This window comes from Oncorhynchus tshawytscha, linkage group LG31 (assembly GCF_018296145.1).
Source record: "Oncorhynchus tshawytscha isolate Ot180627B linkage group LG31, Otsh_v2.0, whole genome shotgun sequence".
In the NCBI taxonomy this organism is placed as follows: Eukaryota; Metazoa; Chordata; class Actinopteri; order Salmoniformes; family Salmonidae; genus Oncorhynchus; species Oncorhynchus tshawytscha.
Genome location: NC_056459.1, coordinates 24935639 through 24953029, shown reverse-complemented (window position 1 = coordinate 24953029; position 17391 = coordinate 24935639). Strand labels below are relative to the sequence as shown.

The 17391-nt window shown below is 44.4% G+C and overlaps 1 protein-coding gene across 2 annotated transcripts; it reads left to right on the top strand.

The window, feature by feature from the left end:
* The first annotated feature begins 5240 nt into the window (after positions 1-5240).
* LOC112229448 (ras-related protein Rab-5A) lies at positions 5241-17189 on the top strand. Of its 2 annotated transcripts, none has more exons than XM_024395281.2 (6): positions 5241-5330; positions 7243-7472; positions 7765-7916; positions 13291-13413; positions 13519-13612; positions 13795-17189. In XM_024395281.2, the coding sequence occupies exons 2-6, from the start codon at positions 7307-7309 to the stop codon at positions 13908-13910; spliced, it is 651 nt and encodes a 216-aa protein (XP_024251049.1). In that variant the 5' UTR covers positions 5241-5330; positions 7243-7306; the 3' UTR covers positions 13911-17189. The 2 variants fall into 2 exon arrangements, with proteins under 2 accessions (XP_024251049.1, XP_024251047.1); XM_024395279.2 differs by having other exon boundaries at positions 5276-5427.
* Positions 17190-17391: the final 202 nt, after the last annotated feature.

Sequence of the window (17391 nt, the reverse complement as noted above, 5' to 3'; positions counted from 1 at the left end):
AAAGCAGCTTTAAATGTTTAATTAACTTGCAAAAATCATCATTCCACATTGACATTATGTGGTATTGTGTGTAGGCCAGTGAATGTTTGACAATGTATTTTAGGCTGTAACACAACATAATTTTGAAAGAAATCAAGGGGTGTGAATAATTTATGGGCAAATGAATCATCATCTTGTTGTTTGTCCGGGGATCCAATGCAACCTCCTTGACTTGGGCCCTGAGGGACCAGACAGACATACTGTCTACGGGTTTCATTGAATAGAGATTATGACCCTTAACAGTGCCATACTGCACTGGGTTAAGTGTGCTGTACTAAGAATAGCCCCACTGTCAAAGTACAATAGTGGAGGTTATTATACCATGCCAGGGTCAAGGAGAGGCTTCCTAAAGAGAGTCTGTGGGCCAACTCACTGCTGCTACTCCAACCTCAGGTTGTAAAAGGCTTGACTTTGGCTGTGACTTGTTTACGTCTTCATAAAGGCAGGACAACCAAGACTGAATATCTATTTGGTTTTGGTTGATTGATTACTTTGTCAACACATTGGTTTGCAGATTGATCAATGGAAGGTTGAGAAAACCAGAGGATTTTGACAATCACTCTTGCGATACAAAAATAATAAATTGTCTTTCTTTGGATGAAAAACACAATGTGGAAATGGAATGGTAGCCTTATAGAATATCATTTCTATATGGTTCACAATGCTGTTGATAGTTTATTTGTCTTTACTGTGTATGTCAGCCTTCATTTATAGGACTCATGTGAGGCAGGATTTCCAGCTGTGAGACACGTAATGGTAACAGGTATCTAGACCTCCACCAATGGACTGTATGTATGGTATCATTTTAAAGCCTTGAGCTCCCTCTTCTGGTTCAAATAGCAGCAGCATCTTGCTCCAAGACCTGTGTATCTCATCCTCCAGTCTATGGACACGTGCCAGTTTGTGAAATGTTTTAATGATACTAAGGGATGGATAGAAATGTACAGAATGGTTATCTGGAGGAGAATGCTTTTTCAATTTCAGTCAAGTGGAGGGTTTCGTATTTAAAAAAAAATCTAGTCCAACGGAGGTCATGTAATTTGTTATTGATGAAATTGAGATATTTTTGTTTTAGAATTTAAAATATGCTTTTGAATTAGTTGCTTATTAGGCTATATATTGATGTGTGCTCAATGCCGCCCCTCATTTCTGATACTCCGCTGGGCGCTCAATATGATGTGTGCCTATTGTCTATTTAGTGTGGTCTCAATCAAATTATCCATAACCTATAGACTATAGGCTACGAAGTGCATGTTCAGAGAAGCACAGAGCAATGTAATATTTCTAAGATAGCTGCTGGGATGGTGTGAATAAAACTAGGCTGCAATACACACTGCAATGGATATTCCAACCCTGAGCCCCGGCCTGCTCTGCTCTTGCTGATGAAAAACGTTTTTGTGTGCTGCCTGCTGAACGAACCCTACGGTCGCAGTTCAGGAAGAGAGTCAAAGGCTCTTTGACTCATTTTTGGTTAGGCCCAGACTTCTGCACTGACTAGCATATAGCCTTTGTTCTGTTCGGTTTGAGAAGGAGAGAGCGACGATGGGAAGGAGGACCGGGGGTCAAATTTGTTAGCGTGCTACTACTATAATTGATGTTATTAAAAACAACATGTTTCTTATGTATTCACCAGAGTTATTGACCTCACAATAAGCCAAAAAGCACAGGCCTACGCTTTGTTCCCTTAAGATTTTTAACAAAAGAAAATGGAACCTATAATATAAAGTGATATTTAACAGCACTGTGGTCTGTGATGCTTTATGCTAGAAAACAAGCTGTACAGTACCTAGGAAAGACGTGACTCTGATGCATATGGGGATATCATTGTTGGCGCTCCCCCTTGGGTTGTGCCGTGGCGGATATCTTTGTGGGCTATACTCGGCCTTGTCTCAGGATGGTAAGTTGGTGGTTGAAGATATCCCTCTAATGGTGTGGGGGCTGTACTTTGGCAAAGTGGGTGGGGTTATATCCTTCCTGTTTGGCCTAGTCCGGGGGTATCATAGGATGGGGCCACAGTGTCTCCTGACCCCTCCTGTCTCAGCCTCCAGTATTTATGCTGCAGTAGTTTATGTGTCGGGGGGCTAGGGTCAGTTTGTTATATCTGGAGTACTTCTCCTGTCCTATCCGGTGTCCTGTGTGAATTTAAGTATGCTCTCTCTAATTCTCTCTTTCTTTCTCTCTTGGAAGACCTGAGCCCTAGGACCATGACTCAGGACTACCTGGCATGATGACTCCTTGCTGTCCCCTGTCCACCTGGCCGTGCTGCTGCTCCAGTTTCAACTGTTCTGCCTGTGATTATTATTATTTGACCATGCTGGTCATTTATGAACATTTGAACATCTTGGCCATGTTCTGTTATAATGTCCACCCGGCACAGCCAGAAGAGGACTGGCCACCCCACATAGCCTGGTTCCTCTCTAGGTTTCTTCCTAGGTTTTGGCCTTTCTAGGGAGTTTTTCCTAGCCACTGTGCTTCTACACCTGCATTGCTTGCTGTTTGGGGTTTTAGGCTGGGTTTCTGTACAGCACATTGAGATATCAGCTGATGTACGAAGGGCTATATAAATACATTTGATTTGATCATTGTTTTGTTTCTTTGACATTGAGTCATTCGGAATTCATTCAGAATTCTGCCATTCTAAATTGATTAAGCTATTAACTTTCTGTACAATCGAAGATGTTTAAACCCAGACAGCTTTTGGGGAAACACTTGTGACTTTCTCTTGTTGCATTAAGACACGGAAGAAGAGTAGCCAGCAGTTAGTTAAAGCTTACATTTTTCAGTGTTGGTAGGCCTACTCTGTCTGGGTTGGAAAGGTAGGTCTACTCTGTCTGGGGTGGAAAGGTAGGTCTACTCTGTCTGGGGTGGAAAGGTAGGTCTACTCTGTCTGGGGTGGAAAGGTAGGTCTACTCTGTCTGGGGTGGAAAGGTAGGTCTACTCTGTCTGGGGTGGAATGGTAGGCATACTCTGTCTGGGTTGGAAAGGTAGGCCTATTCTGTCTGGGGTGGAATGGTAGGCATACTCTGTCTGGGTTGGAAAGGTAGGCCTACTCTGTCTGGGGTGGAAAGGTAGGTCTACTCTGTCTGGGGTGGAATGGTAGGCATACTCTGTCTGGGTTGGAAAGGTAGGCCTATTCTGTCTGGGGTGGAATGGTAGGCATACTCTGTCTGGGTTGGAAAGGTAGGCCTATTCTGTCTGGGGTGGAAAGGAAGTCCTACTCGGTCTGGGGTGGAAAGGTAGGCCTATTCTGTCTGGGGTGGAAAGGAAGTCCTACTCTGTCTGGGGTGGAAAGGTAGGCCTACTCTGTCTGGGGTGGAAAGGTAGGCCTACTCTGTCTGGGTTGGAAAGGTAGGTCTACTCTGTCTGGGGTGAAAGGTAGGCCTACTCTGCCTGGGGTGGAAAGGTAGGTCTACTCTGTCTGGGGTGGAAAGGTAGGCCTACTCTGTCTGGGGTGGAAAGGTAGGCCTACTCTGTCTGGGGTGGAAAGGTAGGCCTACTCTGTCTGGGGTGGAAAGGTAGCCCTATTTTTTTAAGTACCATGCTCAGATTCCTAATGCAGCCTGTCTCAGATTTAATTATTTGCAAACAGGGACAGTTTCATTGCAAACAAGACACACTGATTTGGCATTAGAGAAATATGATAAGATTAACACATAGGCCTATCTCTCTGTCCATTCTTATTAGCCTGCAATTTCTGTAATTTGTGTGGTATTAAAAAAGATTCTGCTAATACATACAATTACATGAAATTATAATTTAAAAAAACTCTCTGACCTGAAAACACAAATATAGATTCATGGAATGCTTTTATTATCAAGGAGATATTTCCACCCATACTCTTGTCCACAGTGATCTGAAAATCCACAACCTTCTGGCCCACAGCCCTGTGCTCTATAAAAAGTATGCGTTGCCATCCAACGTTTCATTACACCACATGACCAAAAATATGCGGACACCTGCTTGTCGAACATCTGATTCCAAAAATCATGGCCATTAATAAGGAGTTGGTCCCCCTTTGCTGCTATAATAGCCTTGAGTCTTCTGGAAAGGCTTTCCACTAGATGTTGGAACATTGCTGCTGGGACTTGCTTCCATTCACCCACAAGAGCATTAGTGAGGTTGGGCACTGATGTTGGGCGATTAGGCTTGGCTCGCAGTCGGAGTTCCATATCCACCCAAAGGTGTTTGATGGGGTCAGAGCTCTGTGCAGGCCAGTCAAGTTCTTCCACACTGATCTTGACAAACTATTTCTGTATGGACCTCGCTTTGTGCACAGGCACATTGTCATGCTGAAACAGGAAATGGTCTTCCCCAAACTGTTGCCACAAAGTTGGAAGCACAGAATCGTCCAGAATGTCATTGTATGCTGTAGCATTAAGATTTCCCTTCACTGGAACTAAGAGGCCTAGCCCGAACCATGAAAACAGCCAGCAAACTTTACAGTTGCCACTATGCAATGGGGAAGGTAGCATTCTCCTGGCATCCACCAAACTCAGATTCATCCCTTGGACTGCCAGATGGTGAACCGTGATTCATCACTCCCGAGAACGCGTTGTCCCAGTCCCTGGAACGAACAAGGTTGAGAAACACAGTCAGATACAAATGCCGCGTTCAAAACAACTTGGAGCTTGGAAATTTCCGACTTCCGACTTCAGTTCGTTCAGAACAATTGAGAACTCGGTGGAACAACCGAGCTCCGACTATGAAAAATCGATTTGAATGGTCACACAAGTCGCAATTCCAACTCAGGACCTCGGGCCGCGATCTAGAGCTCCGACTTCCCGACCTGAAGTTCACTGACGTCATTATGTTACCGAGTTCCCAGTTCTTTTAAATCCGGCAATAGATAGTTTATGATACTGCCTAACCTACACCTTACCCTCGGCTATTGTTATTTTGGTGCACATTGTCCCCCCTTCACTTTATGAGTAATACATCTATATGCATATTTACTTCATCTTAATTATCCCAAAACTTTTACTTGAGCCCTGTATTTACTTCAATTGTAAATGGCAGATCCAATAACAAGGTAATTGGGTAATCTAACGTCTGCTTCTAACTAGTTTTACTACATTGATCCAAATCACTTGAAATCCCACGTTACTCTTGATTTCATCCTAGGAGACAAACAATCAAATTCATGAATCCGGCGTTACCTCTGCAGAGCAGACGTGCTGTGTGACGTGGCAGAATGGGCGGAAGGGGTTGTTTGTGTTTTGGTTCTAGTAAAAGGGGAAGTTGCAAGAAGAAAGAAAAAGGAGGAGACGTGATCGGGGTTGTTGAAATTATTTGTATGTTCAACAATACGTATCTGTCCGCACTGCGACCTTTATTTTGTGTATAGACTCGTGTGTGGTATTCTGTGTTCGTCAACCGCCTGGCACTCAGGTATAGTAAGCAAATGGTGTGACAAGTTGTATATTACAGCTCATTAGTTGTCAACAGGCTAGGTTAGCTAGCTTGATATGCTAACATTGGCGTCTGATGAGAAATGCAAAAAATAGGCCGTGGCCCGGATTTGGGTCGGGAAGAGACCTAACAACGGTTTTGTCATTTAATCGTTCCGGTCAAAACCGTGTTCGTGATGCTATTTATTGGTTGTTTATCCTAGTTGTGTTGATCATGTGTGGACATGGGTTCGTCATACGCTTCTCCTCGCTAGTTAGCTTCTTGAAAATGTAGTAAGCCAGCCAGCTCCATCATCACATTCGCAATCGGACTTGTTATGCTAACGTTAGCTTGCCACCCAGTCACCTAACTAGCTAACAGTAGCTGCTTAGTAAGACAGTCAGTAATCAGGGAGTAGGTAGGTAGCACACGTTAGCAATTCAGATGTTGATGTAGCTAGTTAGCTGGCTAGTTACCTGGCTTGCTAATAATCTAGCTAGCAAGCTAACGTTAATTGGGTTAGCATTTGCTTCTATTTGGAAAATGGCGTACTCTCAATTTTCTAGCTAGATGCTTTGGCTTCGAAAATAAATCGAAGAGTAGGCCACGTTGGCTATGCTAATTTAGTACATTGTTAGAAGTTTGAACAGTCCATGCTAGCACTGCAGAGATTCATAACAGTGCTGGTTGAGTCACGTCCCACCTCGAAGGCAACAGCCAGTACAGGCCGTTGGCATTGCTGTCAGCCGATTGCGCGTGTTTACCTTCTAACTAACGTCGCTATTATATTAGCTATATGTAGGCGAACATATTTACATTGTAAGGCAACACTGCAACGTCCTTGCTGAGTAGTGTTTTCCTCTATGACAAATTGTGTGTGTTTTGGAAAGTTTGAGGGGTACAATTTCACCTCCGAGTGGGGATGTTACTGTGTGTACCGAAAGAGTTTGCATTGTTTTGACTGTAAATGCATATGGGAAGTCCAGATCAGAGCCATATTATTATGTCTTTAAAAAAATTATTTCCATAGTCTACAGATTAGGCACACACAACTATGTCAGTAGCAATGTATGGTGTATTTGATGAGGGAAAATATATTTTAGTGAGCTCACATATCCAGCCATCTCTGTGATACCATGCATTCAGAGACTGGGCTGGGGATATACTATCTGCTTGTCCAGTAAGAAAAGCTTGTATTCGTTTTCTGTTGCACAGTGTTTTGCTATGGTGTGCTCTTATTAATATGCCCCAGCTCTACAGCAAGGTTTGACTGCCAAGCCATGTTTATTTTGACAACTTGTTTTCAGGGCAGCCTGCCACTCTCAATTTTCTTCTGTAGACAGGATCATCTATTCACCTGCTCTTTCCGTAACAGACTGTTTCTGTACAGCACTTTGTGACATCGGCTGATGTAAAAAGGGCTTTATAAATACATTTGATGAAGATGATTCAGTTTCTACCTCCCTGAGAAAGAAGGGAAATAAAATGTCCAGCTCATTCATTCCATTCCAAGATTTCACCATATATTTAAGGGCTAAGTTGATCTCTTTATCAGGAGAGTCTGGACACGTATATCAAGTTTTATTTTTTTTAAATATTTTTTTTGAGAATCATGTCCACTTCCATACTGTCACCTTGACTCACTTATGGAGGATATAGGCCAGGGTTAAACTACATGTCAAAACAACGAAAACATCCATATCTCTACTTCAAAATCCTCTTATCTTTACCACATCTGACATAACCCTAGCAGAAAACATCATCAGAGTTGTGAATAATTGTTCCTTTTTTCCTTCTCTCTACTGCCGCCTCCAGCTGAAGCCCTGACAGCATAGTGAGACGTGCGGGACAAACACTGACCGGGGGATCTGACTAGGCCATGGCCAACAGGGGAGGAGCTACGAGACCCAACGGGTCTAACGCTGGTAACAAGATCTGCCAGTTCAAGCTGGTACTTCTGGGGGAGTCGGCAGTGGGCAAGTCCAGCCTGGTGCTCCGCTTCGTCAAGGGACAGTTCCACGAGTTCCAGGAGAGCACCATTGGAGGTGACCACTCATTTATGCACTTAAGCCAGGAACAGAAAAGTATCTATAGCCTCTTCTGGAAGTTTCTACCCCTTCAGTGTTATAAGATCTGAAGGAACCGGTTACGGAAGGAACCTCAGACTTGCAGACAATGGCGCAATGGGGACTATGGGTTGTTGTTGGTTCTGGGCTGTAGTTATATATTTATCCCTTCATTCATATTGTTGAATGTGTTTAGTGAGGTGTCCTGCTCTAATGCCTTTTAAAGTTCACGTCAATTATGTATTTGACAACTCTCTTCTCTCCTCCCCAGCGGCCTTCCTGACCCAGACAGTGTGTCTAGACGACACGACGGTGAAGTTTGAGATCTGGGACACGGCAGGACAGGAGCGCTACCACAGCCTGGCGCCCATGTATTACAGAGGGGCACAGGCCGCCATCGTGGTCTACGACATCACAAATGAGGCAAGTAGCATAATCTTGATAGATTATATAACCAGTGCAACCAACCTTCCTTTGTAAAAATGATAATTGATCTCACATGTTTGGATATGTGGTCACACTGGTGATCCATTCACGTTCCAGATTGAAAGTGAAGTGTTTTTAACATCACCATTTCCCTGGTACCATGTCTCATCAAATCAAATGTATTTATATAGCCCTTCGTACATCAGCTGATATCTCAAAGTGCTGTACAGAAACCCAGCCTACAACCCGAAACAGCAAGCAATGCAGGTGTAGAAGCACGGTGGCTAGGAAAAACTCCCTAGAAAGGCCCAAAACCTAGGAAGAAACCTAGAGAGGAACCAGGCTATGTGGGGTGGCCAGTCCTCTTCTGGCTGTGCCAGGTGGAGATTATAACAGAACATGGCCAAGATGTTCAAATGTTCATAAATTACCAGCATGGTCAAATAATAATAATCACAGGCAGAACAGTTGAAACTGGAGCAGCAGCACGGCCAGGTGGACTGGGGACAGCAAGGAGTCATCATGCGATGTAGTCCTGGGTCATGGTCCTAGGGCTCAGGTCTTCAGAGAGAAAGAAAGAGAGAGCATACTTAAATTCACACAGGATAGGACAGGAGAAGTACTCCAAATACAACAAACTGACCCTAGCCCCCTGACACAAACTACTGCAGCATAAATGGAGGCTGAGACAGGAGGGGTCAGGAGACACTGTGGCCCCATCCGATGATACCCCCGAACTGGGCCAAACAGGAAGGATATAACCCCACCCACTTTGCCAAAGCACAGCCCCCACACCACTAGAGGGATTTCTTCAACCACCAACTTACCATCCTGAGACGAGGCCGAGTATAGCCCACAAAGATCTCCGCCACGGCACAACCCAAGGGGGGGTGCCAACCCAGACAGGAAGATCACATCAGTCACTCAACCCACTCAAGTGACGCACCCCTCCTAGGGACGGTATGAAAGAGCCCTAGTAAGCCAGTGACTCAGCCCCTGTAATAGGGTTAGAGGCAGAGAATCCCAGTGGAAAGAGGGGAACCGGCCAGGCAGAGACAGCAAGGGCGGTTCGTTGTTCCAGAGCCTTTCCGTTCACCTTCACACTCCTGGGCCAGACTACATTCAATCATATGACCCACTGCAGAGATGAGTCTTCAGTAAAGACTTAAAGGTTGAGACCAAGTTTGCATCTCTCACATGGGTAGGCAGACCATTCCATAAAAATGGAGCTCTATAGAAGAAAGCCCTGCCTCCAGCTGTTTGCTTAGAAATTCTAGGGACAATTAGGAGGCCTGCGTCTTGTGACTGTAGTGTACGTGTAGGTATGTATGGCAGGACAGAATCAGAGAGATAGGTAGGAGCAAGCCCATGTCATGCTTTGTATGTTAGCAGTAAAACCTTGAAATCAGCCCTTGCCTTGACAGGAAGCCCGTTGTGGCGAGGCTAGCATTGGAGTAATATGATCAAATTTTTTGGTTCTAGTCAGGATTCTAGCAGCTGTATTTAGCACTAACTGAAGTTTATTTAGTGCTTTATCTGGGTAGCCGGAAAGTAGAGCATTGCAGTAGTCTAACCTAGAAGTAACAAAAGCGTGGATATATTTTTCTGCATCATTTTTGGACAAAGTTTCTGATTTCTGCAATGTTACGTAGATGGGAAAAAAGCTGTCCTTGAAACAGTCTTGATATGTTCTTCAAAAGAGAGATCAGGGTCCAGAGTAATGCCGAGGTCCTTCACAGTTTTATTTGAGACAACTGTACAACCATTAAGATTAATTGTCAGATTCAACAGAAGATCTCTTTGTTTCTTGGGACCTAGAACAAGCATCTCTGTTTTGTCAGAGTTTAAAAGTAGAACATTTGCAGTCATCCACTTCCTTATGTCTGAAACACAGGCTTGTAGCAAAGGCAATTTTGGGGCTTCACCATGTTTCATTGAAATGTACAGCTGTGTGTCATCAGCATAGCAATGAAAGTTAACATTATGTTTCCCGAATGACATCACCAAGAGGTAAAATATATAGTGAAAACAATAGTGGTCCTAAAACGGAACCTTGAGGAACACTGAAATTTACAGTTGATTTGTCAGAGGACAAACCATTCACAGAGACCAACTGATATCTTTCCGACAGATAAGATCTAAACCAGGCCAGAACGTGTCCGTGTAGACCAATTTGGGTTTCCAATCTCTCCAAAAGAATGTGGTGATCGATGGTATCAAAAGCAGCACTAAGGTCTAGGAACACGAGGACAGATGCAGAGCCTCGGTCTGATGTCATTAAAAGGTCATTTACCACCTTCACAAGTGCAGTCTCAGTGCTATGATGGGGTCTAAAACCAGACTGAAGCATTTAGTATACATTGTTTGTCTTCAGGAAGGCAGTGAGTTGCTGCGCAACAGCCTTTTCTAAAGTTTTTGAGAGGAATGGAAGATTCGATATAGGCCGATAGTTTAAAAAAATATTTTCTGGGTCAAGGTTTGGCTTTTTCAAGAGAGGCTTTATTACTGCCACTTTTAGTGAGTTTGTTACACATCAGGTGGATAGAGCCGTTTATTATGTTCAACATAGGAGGGCCAAGCACAGGAAGCAGCTCTTTCAGTAGTTTAGTTGGAAAAGGGTCCAGTATGCAGCTTGAAGGTTTAGAGGCCATGATTATTTTCATCAATGTGTCAAGAGATATTCTACTAAACATCTTGAGTGTCTCCCTTGATCCTAGGTCCTGGCAGAGTTGTGCAGACTCAGGACAACTGAGCGTTGGAGGAATACGCAGATTTAAAGAGGAGTCCGTAATTTGCTTTCTAATGATCCTGATCTTTTCCTCAAAGAAGTTCATGAATTTATCACTGCTGAATTGAAAGCCATCCTCTCTTGGGGTATGCTGCTTTTTAGTTAGCTTTGCGACACTATCAAAAAGGAATTTCGGATTGTTCTTATTTTCCTCAATTAAGTTGTAAAAATAGGATGATCGAGCAGCAGTAAGGGCTCTTCGATACTGCACGGTACATACATTCCAAGCTAGTCGGAAGACTTCCAGTTTGGTGTGGCGCCATTTCTGTTCCAATTATCTGGAAGCTTGCTTCAGAGCTCGGATATTTTCTGTATACCGGGGAGCTAGTTTCTTATGAGAAATGTTTTTAGGGATGCAACTGCATCTAGTGTATTGCGCAAGGTTAAATTGAGTTCCTCAGTTAGGTGGTTAACTGATCTTTGTCCTCTGGCGTCCTTGGGTAGACAGAGGGAGTCTGGAAGGACATCAAGGAATCTTTGTTTGTGAATTTATAGCACGAGTTTTGATGTTCCTTGGTTGGGGTCTGAGCAGATTATTTGTTGTAATTGCAAACGTAATAAAATGGTGGTCCGATAGTCCAGGATTATGAGGAAAAACATTAAGATCCACAACATTTATTCCATGGGACAAAACTAGGTCCAGAGTGTGACAGTGAGTAGGTCCAGAGACATGTTGGACAAAACCCACTGAGTCGATGATGGCTCCGAAAGCCTTTTGGAGTGGGTCTGTGGACTTTTCCATGTGAATATTAAAGTCACCAAAGATTAGAATATTATCTGCTATGACTACAAGGTCCGTTAGGAATTCAGGGAACTCAATGAGGAACGCTGTATATGGCCCAGGAGGCATGTAAACAGTAGCTATAAAAAGTGATTGAGTAGGCTGCATAGATTTCATGACTAGAAGCTCAAAAGACGAAAACTGCATTTCTTTTTTTTTGTAAATTGAAATTTGCTAACGTAAATGTTAGCAACACCTCCGCCTTTGCGGGATATGGTCACTAGTGTAGCCAGGAGGTGAGGCCTCATTTAACACAGTAAATTCATCAGGCTTAAGCCATGTTTCAGTCAGGCCAATCACATCAATATTATGATCAGTGATTAGTTCATTGACTATAATTGCCTTTGAAGTAAGGGATCTAACATTAAGTAGCCCTATTTTGAGATTCAATAATGACAGGAATGGAGGAGGTCTTTATCCTAGTGAGATTACTAAGGCGAACACCGCCATGTTTAGTTTTGCCCAACCTAGGTCGGAGGCACAGACACTGTCTCAATGGGGATAGCTGAGCTGACTACACTGACTGTGCTAGTGGCAGACTCCACTATGCTGGCAGGCTGGCTAACAGCCTGCTGCCTGGCCTGCACCCTATTTAATTGTGGAGTTAGAGCCCTGTCTATGTTGGTAGATAAGATGAGAGCACCCCTCCAGCTAGGATGGAGTCCGTCACTCCTCAGCAGGTCAGGCTTGGTCCTGTTTGTGGGTGAGTCCCAGAAAGAGGGCCAATTATATACCAATTCTATCTTTTGGGAGGGGCAGAAATTGAGTTGTGAGACTCTGCTGTAGAGCTCATCACTCCCCCATACCTGGGAGGGGGCCAGAGACAATTACTCGATGCCGACACATCTTTCTAGCTGATTTACATGCTGAAGCTCTGACTGTTTCATCCTAACATCGTTGGTGCCGACGTGGATAACAATATCTCTATACTCTCTACACTCGCCAGTTTTAGCTTTAGCCAGCACCATCTTCAGATTAGCCTTAACGTCGGTAGCCCTGCCCCCTGGTAAACAGTGTATGATCGCTGGATTATTCGTTTTAAGTCTAATACTGCGGGTAATGGAGTCGCCAATGACTAGAGTTTTCAATTTGTCAGAGCTAATGGTGGGACGCTTCGGCGTCTCAGACCCCGTAACGGGAGGAGTAGAGACAAGAGAAGGCTCGGTCTCTGACTCCGACTCGTTGCTTAAAATGGGGAAACCGGTTGAAAGTTTCTGTCGGCTGAATGAGCGACACCGGTTGAGCATTCCTACAGCATTTCCCTCCAGAAACCGTGAGAAAGTTGTCCGGCTGCGGGGACCGTGCGAGGGGATTTATACTAACGTTAATATCTGTACTTACTGGTGGCACAGACGCTGTTTCATCCTTTCCTACACTGAAATTACCCTTGCCCAACGATTGCGTTTGAAGCTGGGCTTGTAGCACAGCTATCCTCGCCGTAAGGTGATCGTTCTCCTGTATATTATGAGTACAGCGACTGCAATTAGAAGGCATCATGTTAATGTTACTACTTAGCTTCTGCTGTTGGAGGTCCTGACGAACCAGATAAAGCGTCCGGAGTGAAAAAGTTGAATGAAGAAAAAAAAGTTGAGGGAAAAACCAAACATATAAACGGTAATTAAAAAGTAAAAACCGTAAAGTTGTCAGGTAGCAAAGTGAAGGAGACGGCACCTGCGATGGTAAAAAAAAAACACTCCTTGTCAAGAACTCTTTAAAAAAAATGTATACAATTTTTTTATTTTTATATTGACTTTCAATGTTAGAACTCTTTAAAAAAAATTTTATATTGTCTCTTGTCTCAGGAGTCATTTGCGCGGGCCAGGAACTGGGTGAAGGAGCTGCAGAGACAAGCCAGCCCCAACATTGTCATCGCCCTGTCTGGCAACAAGGCTGACCTCGCCAGCAAGAGAGCCGTGGACTTCCAGGTGAGTCCTCCAAACACCTGTACCTGTCTGGTGTCACGAGAACACACCGGTGTGTGTCTGCGTTTGACAGGCAGTGACTGTCTCTGACATGGTTGTTTTTACCAGGATGCCCAGTCATATGCAGACGACAACAGCTTACTCTTCATGGAGACGTCGGCCAAGACGTCTATGAATGTGAACGAGATATTCATGGCTATTGGTAGGTTCCTCTAACCCCGTGACACACATCACTTACTGATGTGTAATTGAATAGGGCTCTGCACACTCAAATACCTACTAAATACATACTTAGACATGTATCAAGGAAATCATCATCATCAGCGATCCTCATCAGTAGCTGGCGTTTGAAGTTTTTTTGTTTGTTTTTCTTCCATCCTCTAGCAAAAAGATTGCCCAAGAGCGAGCCTGCGGCCACAGGAGCTAACAGCGGGCGGAACAGGGGCGTCGACCTAACGGAAGCCGCCCAGCCAACTAAGGCCCCCTGCTGCAGTACTTAAAGCGAAATCCCCCTCCCCACACTGCAGTAACTAATGTGATGACCCCCGCCCACCCAAAACTCTCTGATCTGCAGCAATGAAAAAAGATGCCCTTTGAACCCCCTTCCATTCTACCCTTCTCCTCCTCTCTGCAGTAACTAATGCAAAGCAACGCCCTCATCTATAGTTCTCTCCACGACGCCCTGCCCCTCCCTCTCCCCTACTGGTTCTGCTGTTACTAATTGAGACACCTCACACCTTCCTCCTTCTTTTCTGAAATTAGTGCCCGCCTTCCCTACCTCATTCTTCCTGACTATTGGCAAGCAGCAGGACTAAGGGACGGGGCAACTCTGATGGTGGTCTCATCTCCTGGGTATAGCTACAGACTATCGCTCTGTGTTTCTAACACAATCTCTGTCCTTTCTGTTTGTTTTTTTGTTTTGTTTATTTTTTTTTAATAGTGGGAATTATGGATGCATGTATCACTACATGGCCTAACTTGATGATGAGAAAATATCTGTGTTAACTTTATTCAGCGGCACTAAAACTTATATTTGAGAGGGAGAGGGTCTCCAAAGGTTTGCGAGGGCTAATTCTAAAGAAAAGACTGTTTAGCAGTGGTCTTGGATTCCTTCTAGTTTCTCTCTGTTGTTCTCTGTCTACCCTTATCTGTCTCTTGAGTAATGTATTCATATGCTTTGCCCACTAAACCTTTAGTAGCGCTAGTATAGAGTTTCTCCCTTCTGTCTCTCTTTGTCCCATCTCAGGGCCTTGCCTGCTTCTAATGCTCAGCCCCAAATCAAACCCTAACCCCTTAGGTACTTCATGTAGGTCTGAGAGGGTTTGAGATCTAAACAATCGGGTGAACATTCCACCTAGCCTATCGGAGGGCAAGGTGGAGCGATCCCCATAATGCTCACACCTATTCAATTCTCTCAGGTCTACCTAAGGGGTTAGAGGGCAATTTGGGATTGGGCATAGCTGTCCTAGTGGCATCGTGCAATGGTTCACAGTATTGGCTCTGTGATTTCTTCAGTGTCTGCAAGGACCTTCACACTGCAAAGCAACCTGCCTCCACACCCACCCCAACCCTACCTGCTATCACTTCCTTACCCTTCCCAACCATGCCTGCTATCACCACCTTACTCCCCCCATCCCTACCCGCTATCACCACCTTACCCCCACCCAACCCTACCCGCTATCACCACCTTACCCCCACCAACCCTACCTGCTATCACCACCTTACTCCCCCAACCCTACCTGCTATCACCACCTTACTCCCCCAACCCTACCTGCTATCACCCTCTTACCCCCACCCAACCCTACCTGCTATCACCCTCTTACCCCCACCAACCCTACCTGCTATCACCCTCTTACCCCCACCCAACCCTACCTGCTATCACCCTCTTACCCCCACCCAACCCTACCTGCTATCACCCTCTTACCCCCAACAACCCTACCTGCTATCACCCTCTTACCCCCACCAACCATACCTGCTATCACCACAGTATGGCATCGGGCCTCTGAGACTTGTTCACCTTACCCCCCGCCCCCTGAATGCCAAGTCTCCAGACCCCTTTCCATCCTGACCTGATGGTCTCTGTCCGAGGGAGGGGTTACATCCAGATCCATTCTGGTTACAATGTCAGCTGATGTTCATTACGTCTCAACATGTAATGGATGAGATTAGGTCATGGTTCAGGTTATGAGGCCTGTCCAGGTGTAAACAAGATGCTGGCTAGAAGGCAGCTGTTTTCCACTTGGAGAGACAGGGGAACATGGTGAGGTGACCTCTAGGTGTTGAGAGAGGGGAACATGGTGAGGTGACCTCTTTAGGTGTTGAGAGAGGGGAACATGGTGAGGTGACCTCTGTAGGTGTTGAGAGAGGGGACCATGGTGAGGTGACCTCTGTAGGTGTTGCGAGAGGGGACCATGGTGAGGTGACCTCTGTAGGTGTTGAGAGGGGAGGAACATGGTGAGGTGACCTCTGTAGGTGTTGAGAGGGGGGGGACATGGTGAGGTGACCTCTGTAGGTGTTGAGAGAGGGGAACATGGTGAGGTGACCTCTAGGTGTTGAGAGCTTCTTCATTAGGAGCCAGCTGACACTGTGGCCCTGGGTGTGTCCCAAATGTCACCATATTCCCCAAATCGTGCACTGCTTTTGACTAAAGCCCTGGTCAAAAGTAGTGCACTATATAGGGAATAGGGTGCCAATCAGGACGTCTCTCTTTGTCATGGTCACTATTCCTCCCCTGTTCTTTAGGAAGTGCTGTGGGTGTGGGGTTGTGTGTACACAGAGGGAGACTGGACTGTTTGGTGATAAAACATCCTCAGAGACAACAAACACAGTCAGACGCAGGTTTATTTCTCTAAACCCTTCCAGATCTAAGTAACACACACAAGCTAAAACACGGCTCGCTCACACATGTACACTTTTGTGTTATTCTTAAACCCTGGACCTGTTACACACACACACACACACACACACACACAACCCGTCCTGATCAATAACTCTGTCCAGGTCTCTTCCTCATGCCTTGCACTAATGATTCTCATGAATATATCTTGTCATAATTACAGCCAGTGTGATATAAATATATATATATAATATACTGTACATAGGGTATTGCAATGTAGTCTACTTTTTCCATTTACAGTTGACAGGACTAATGCTTGCTAGGGAGTTGTCTAGATAATCATTAAAAAACTGTACAGTTAGCAGAAATCAGCTTCAGTGTGGGTTTGGAGTTGTTTTTTTCCCCTCCACAAAAATGTTTAAATTATAATCGATGGTGGTCTTTATAAATGTAAGTGTTATTAACAAACAAAAATATCTTGCATTTCTTTAGTGGTCTGACTTATACTTTATTTCTCAAGAAAAGCTAAATGATTATTTTTTGGTTTCTATTTTTTAACATTCTCTCTCTCACATTTCACTCATTTGTGAGTGATCTAAAGTTAGGATGCCCTGTCCGGTACTCCTCATCCCACTAGAACTGAAGTCACACACAATACACTGTCTGGCTGTTGAATCCCTGTTGGAGCAAAGCGAAAAGGATTTGAAAAAAATTAACTTTCCGCTTGTCTTATAACGTCTCAGTAGGAATGTAATGACGTTGTGGGAACAATGTTAACAACCTTAGTAGGAGAAGAAAGACGGCTCTGTTCTACTGTTGGGGTATTAGCTGGTGGATCATGATGATGAATAAATGGATTAACTCATAGGGATGTACATTGTATACATTTTTGTTGCTGTGGCCACTTAATTGCAGCCGGAAAAAAATAAAATAAATGCAAGCATTTTACAGTACTGTTAAATAATATCATGTGTGGAGTAGGATATTTGTCTTACCTAAGAGGTGGTTCCTATTTTTTTATGATCTCTAGAACTTGTGGTTCTAAGATTTGTTTTCAGCGGTTCTAGATGTTTTCTTATGCTACTGTACACTGTCTGGGGTAAAGAACCCCAACCACTACACTCGGTCACCAGTGGCATCCTGTT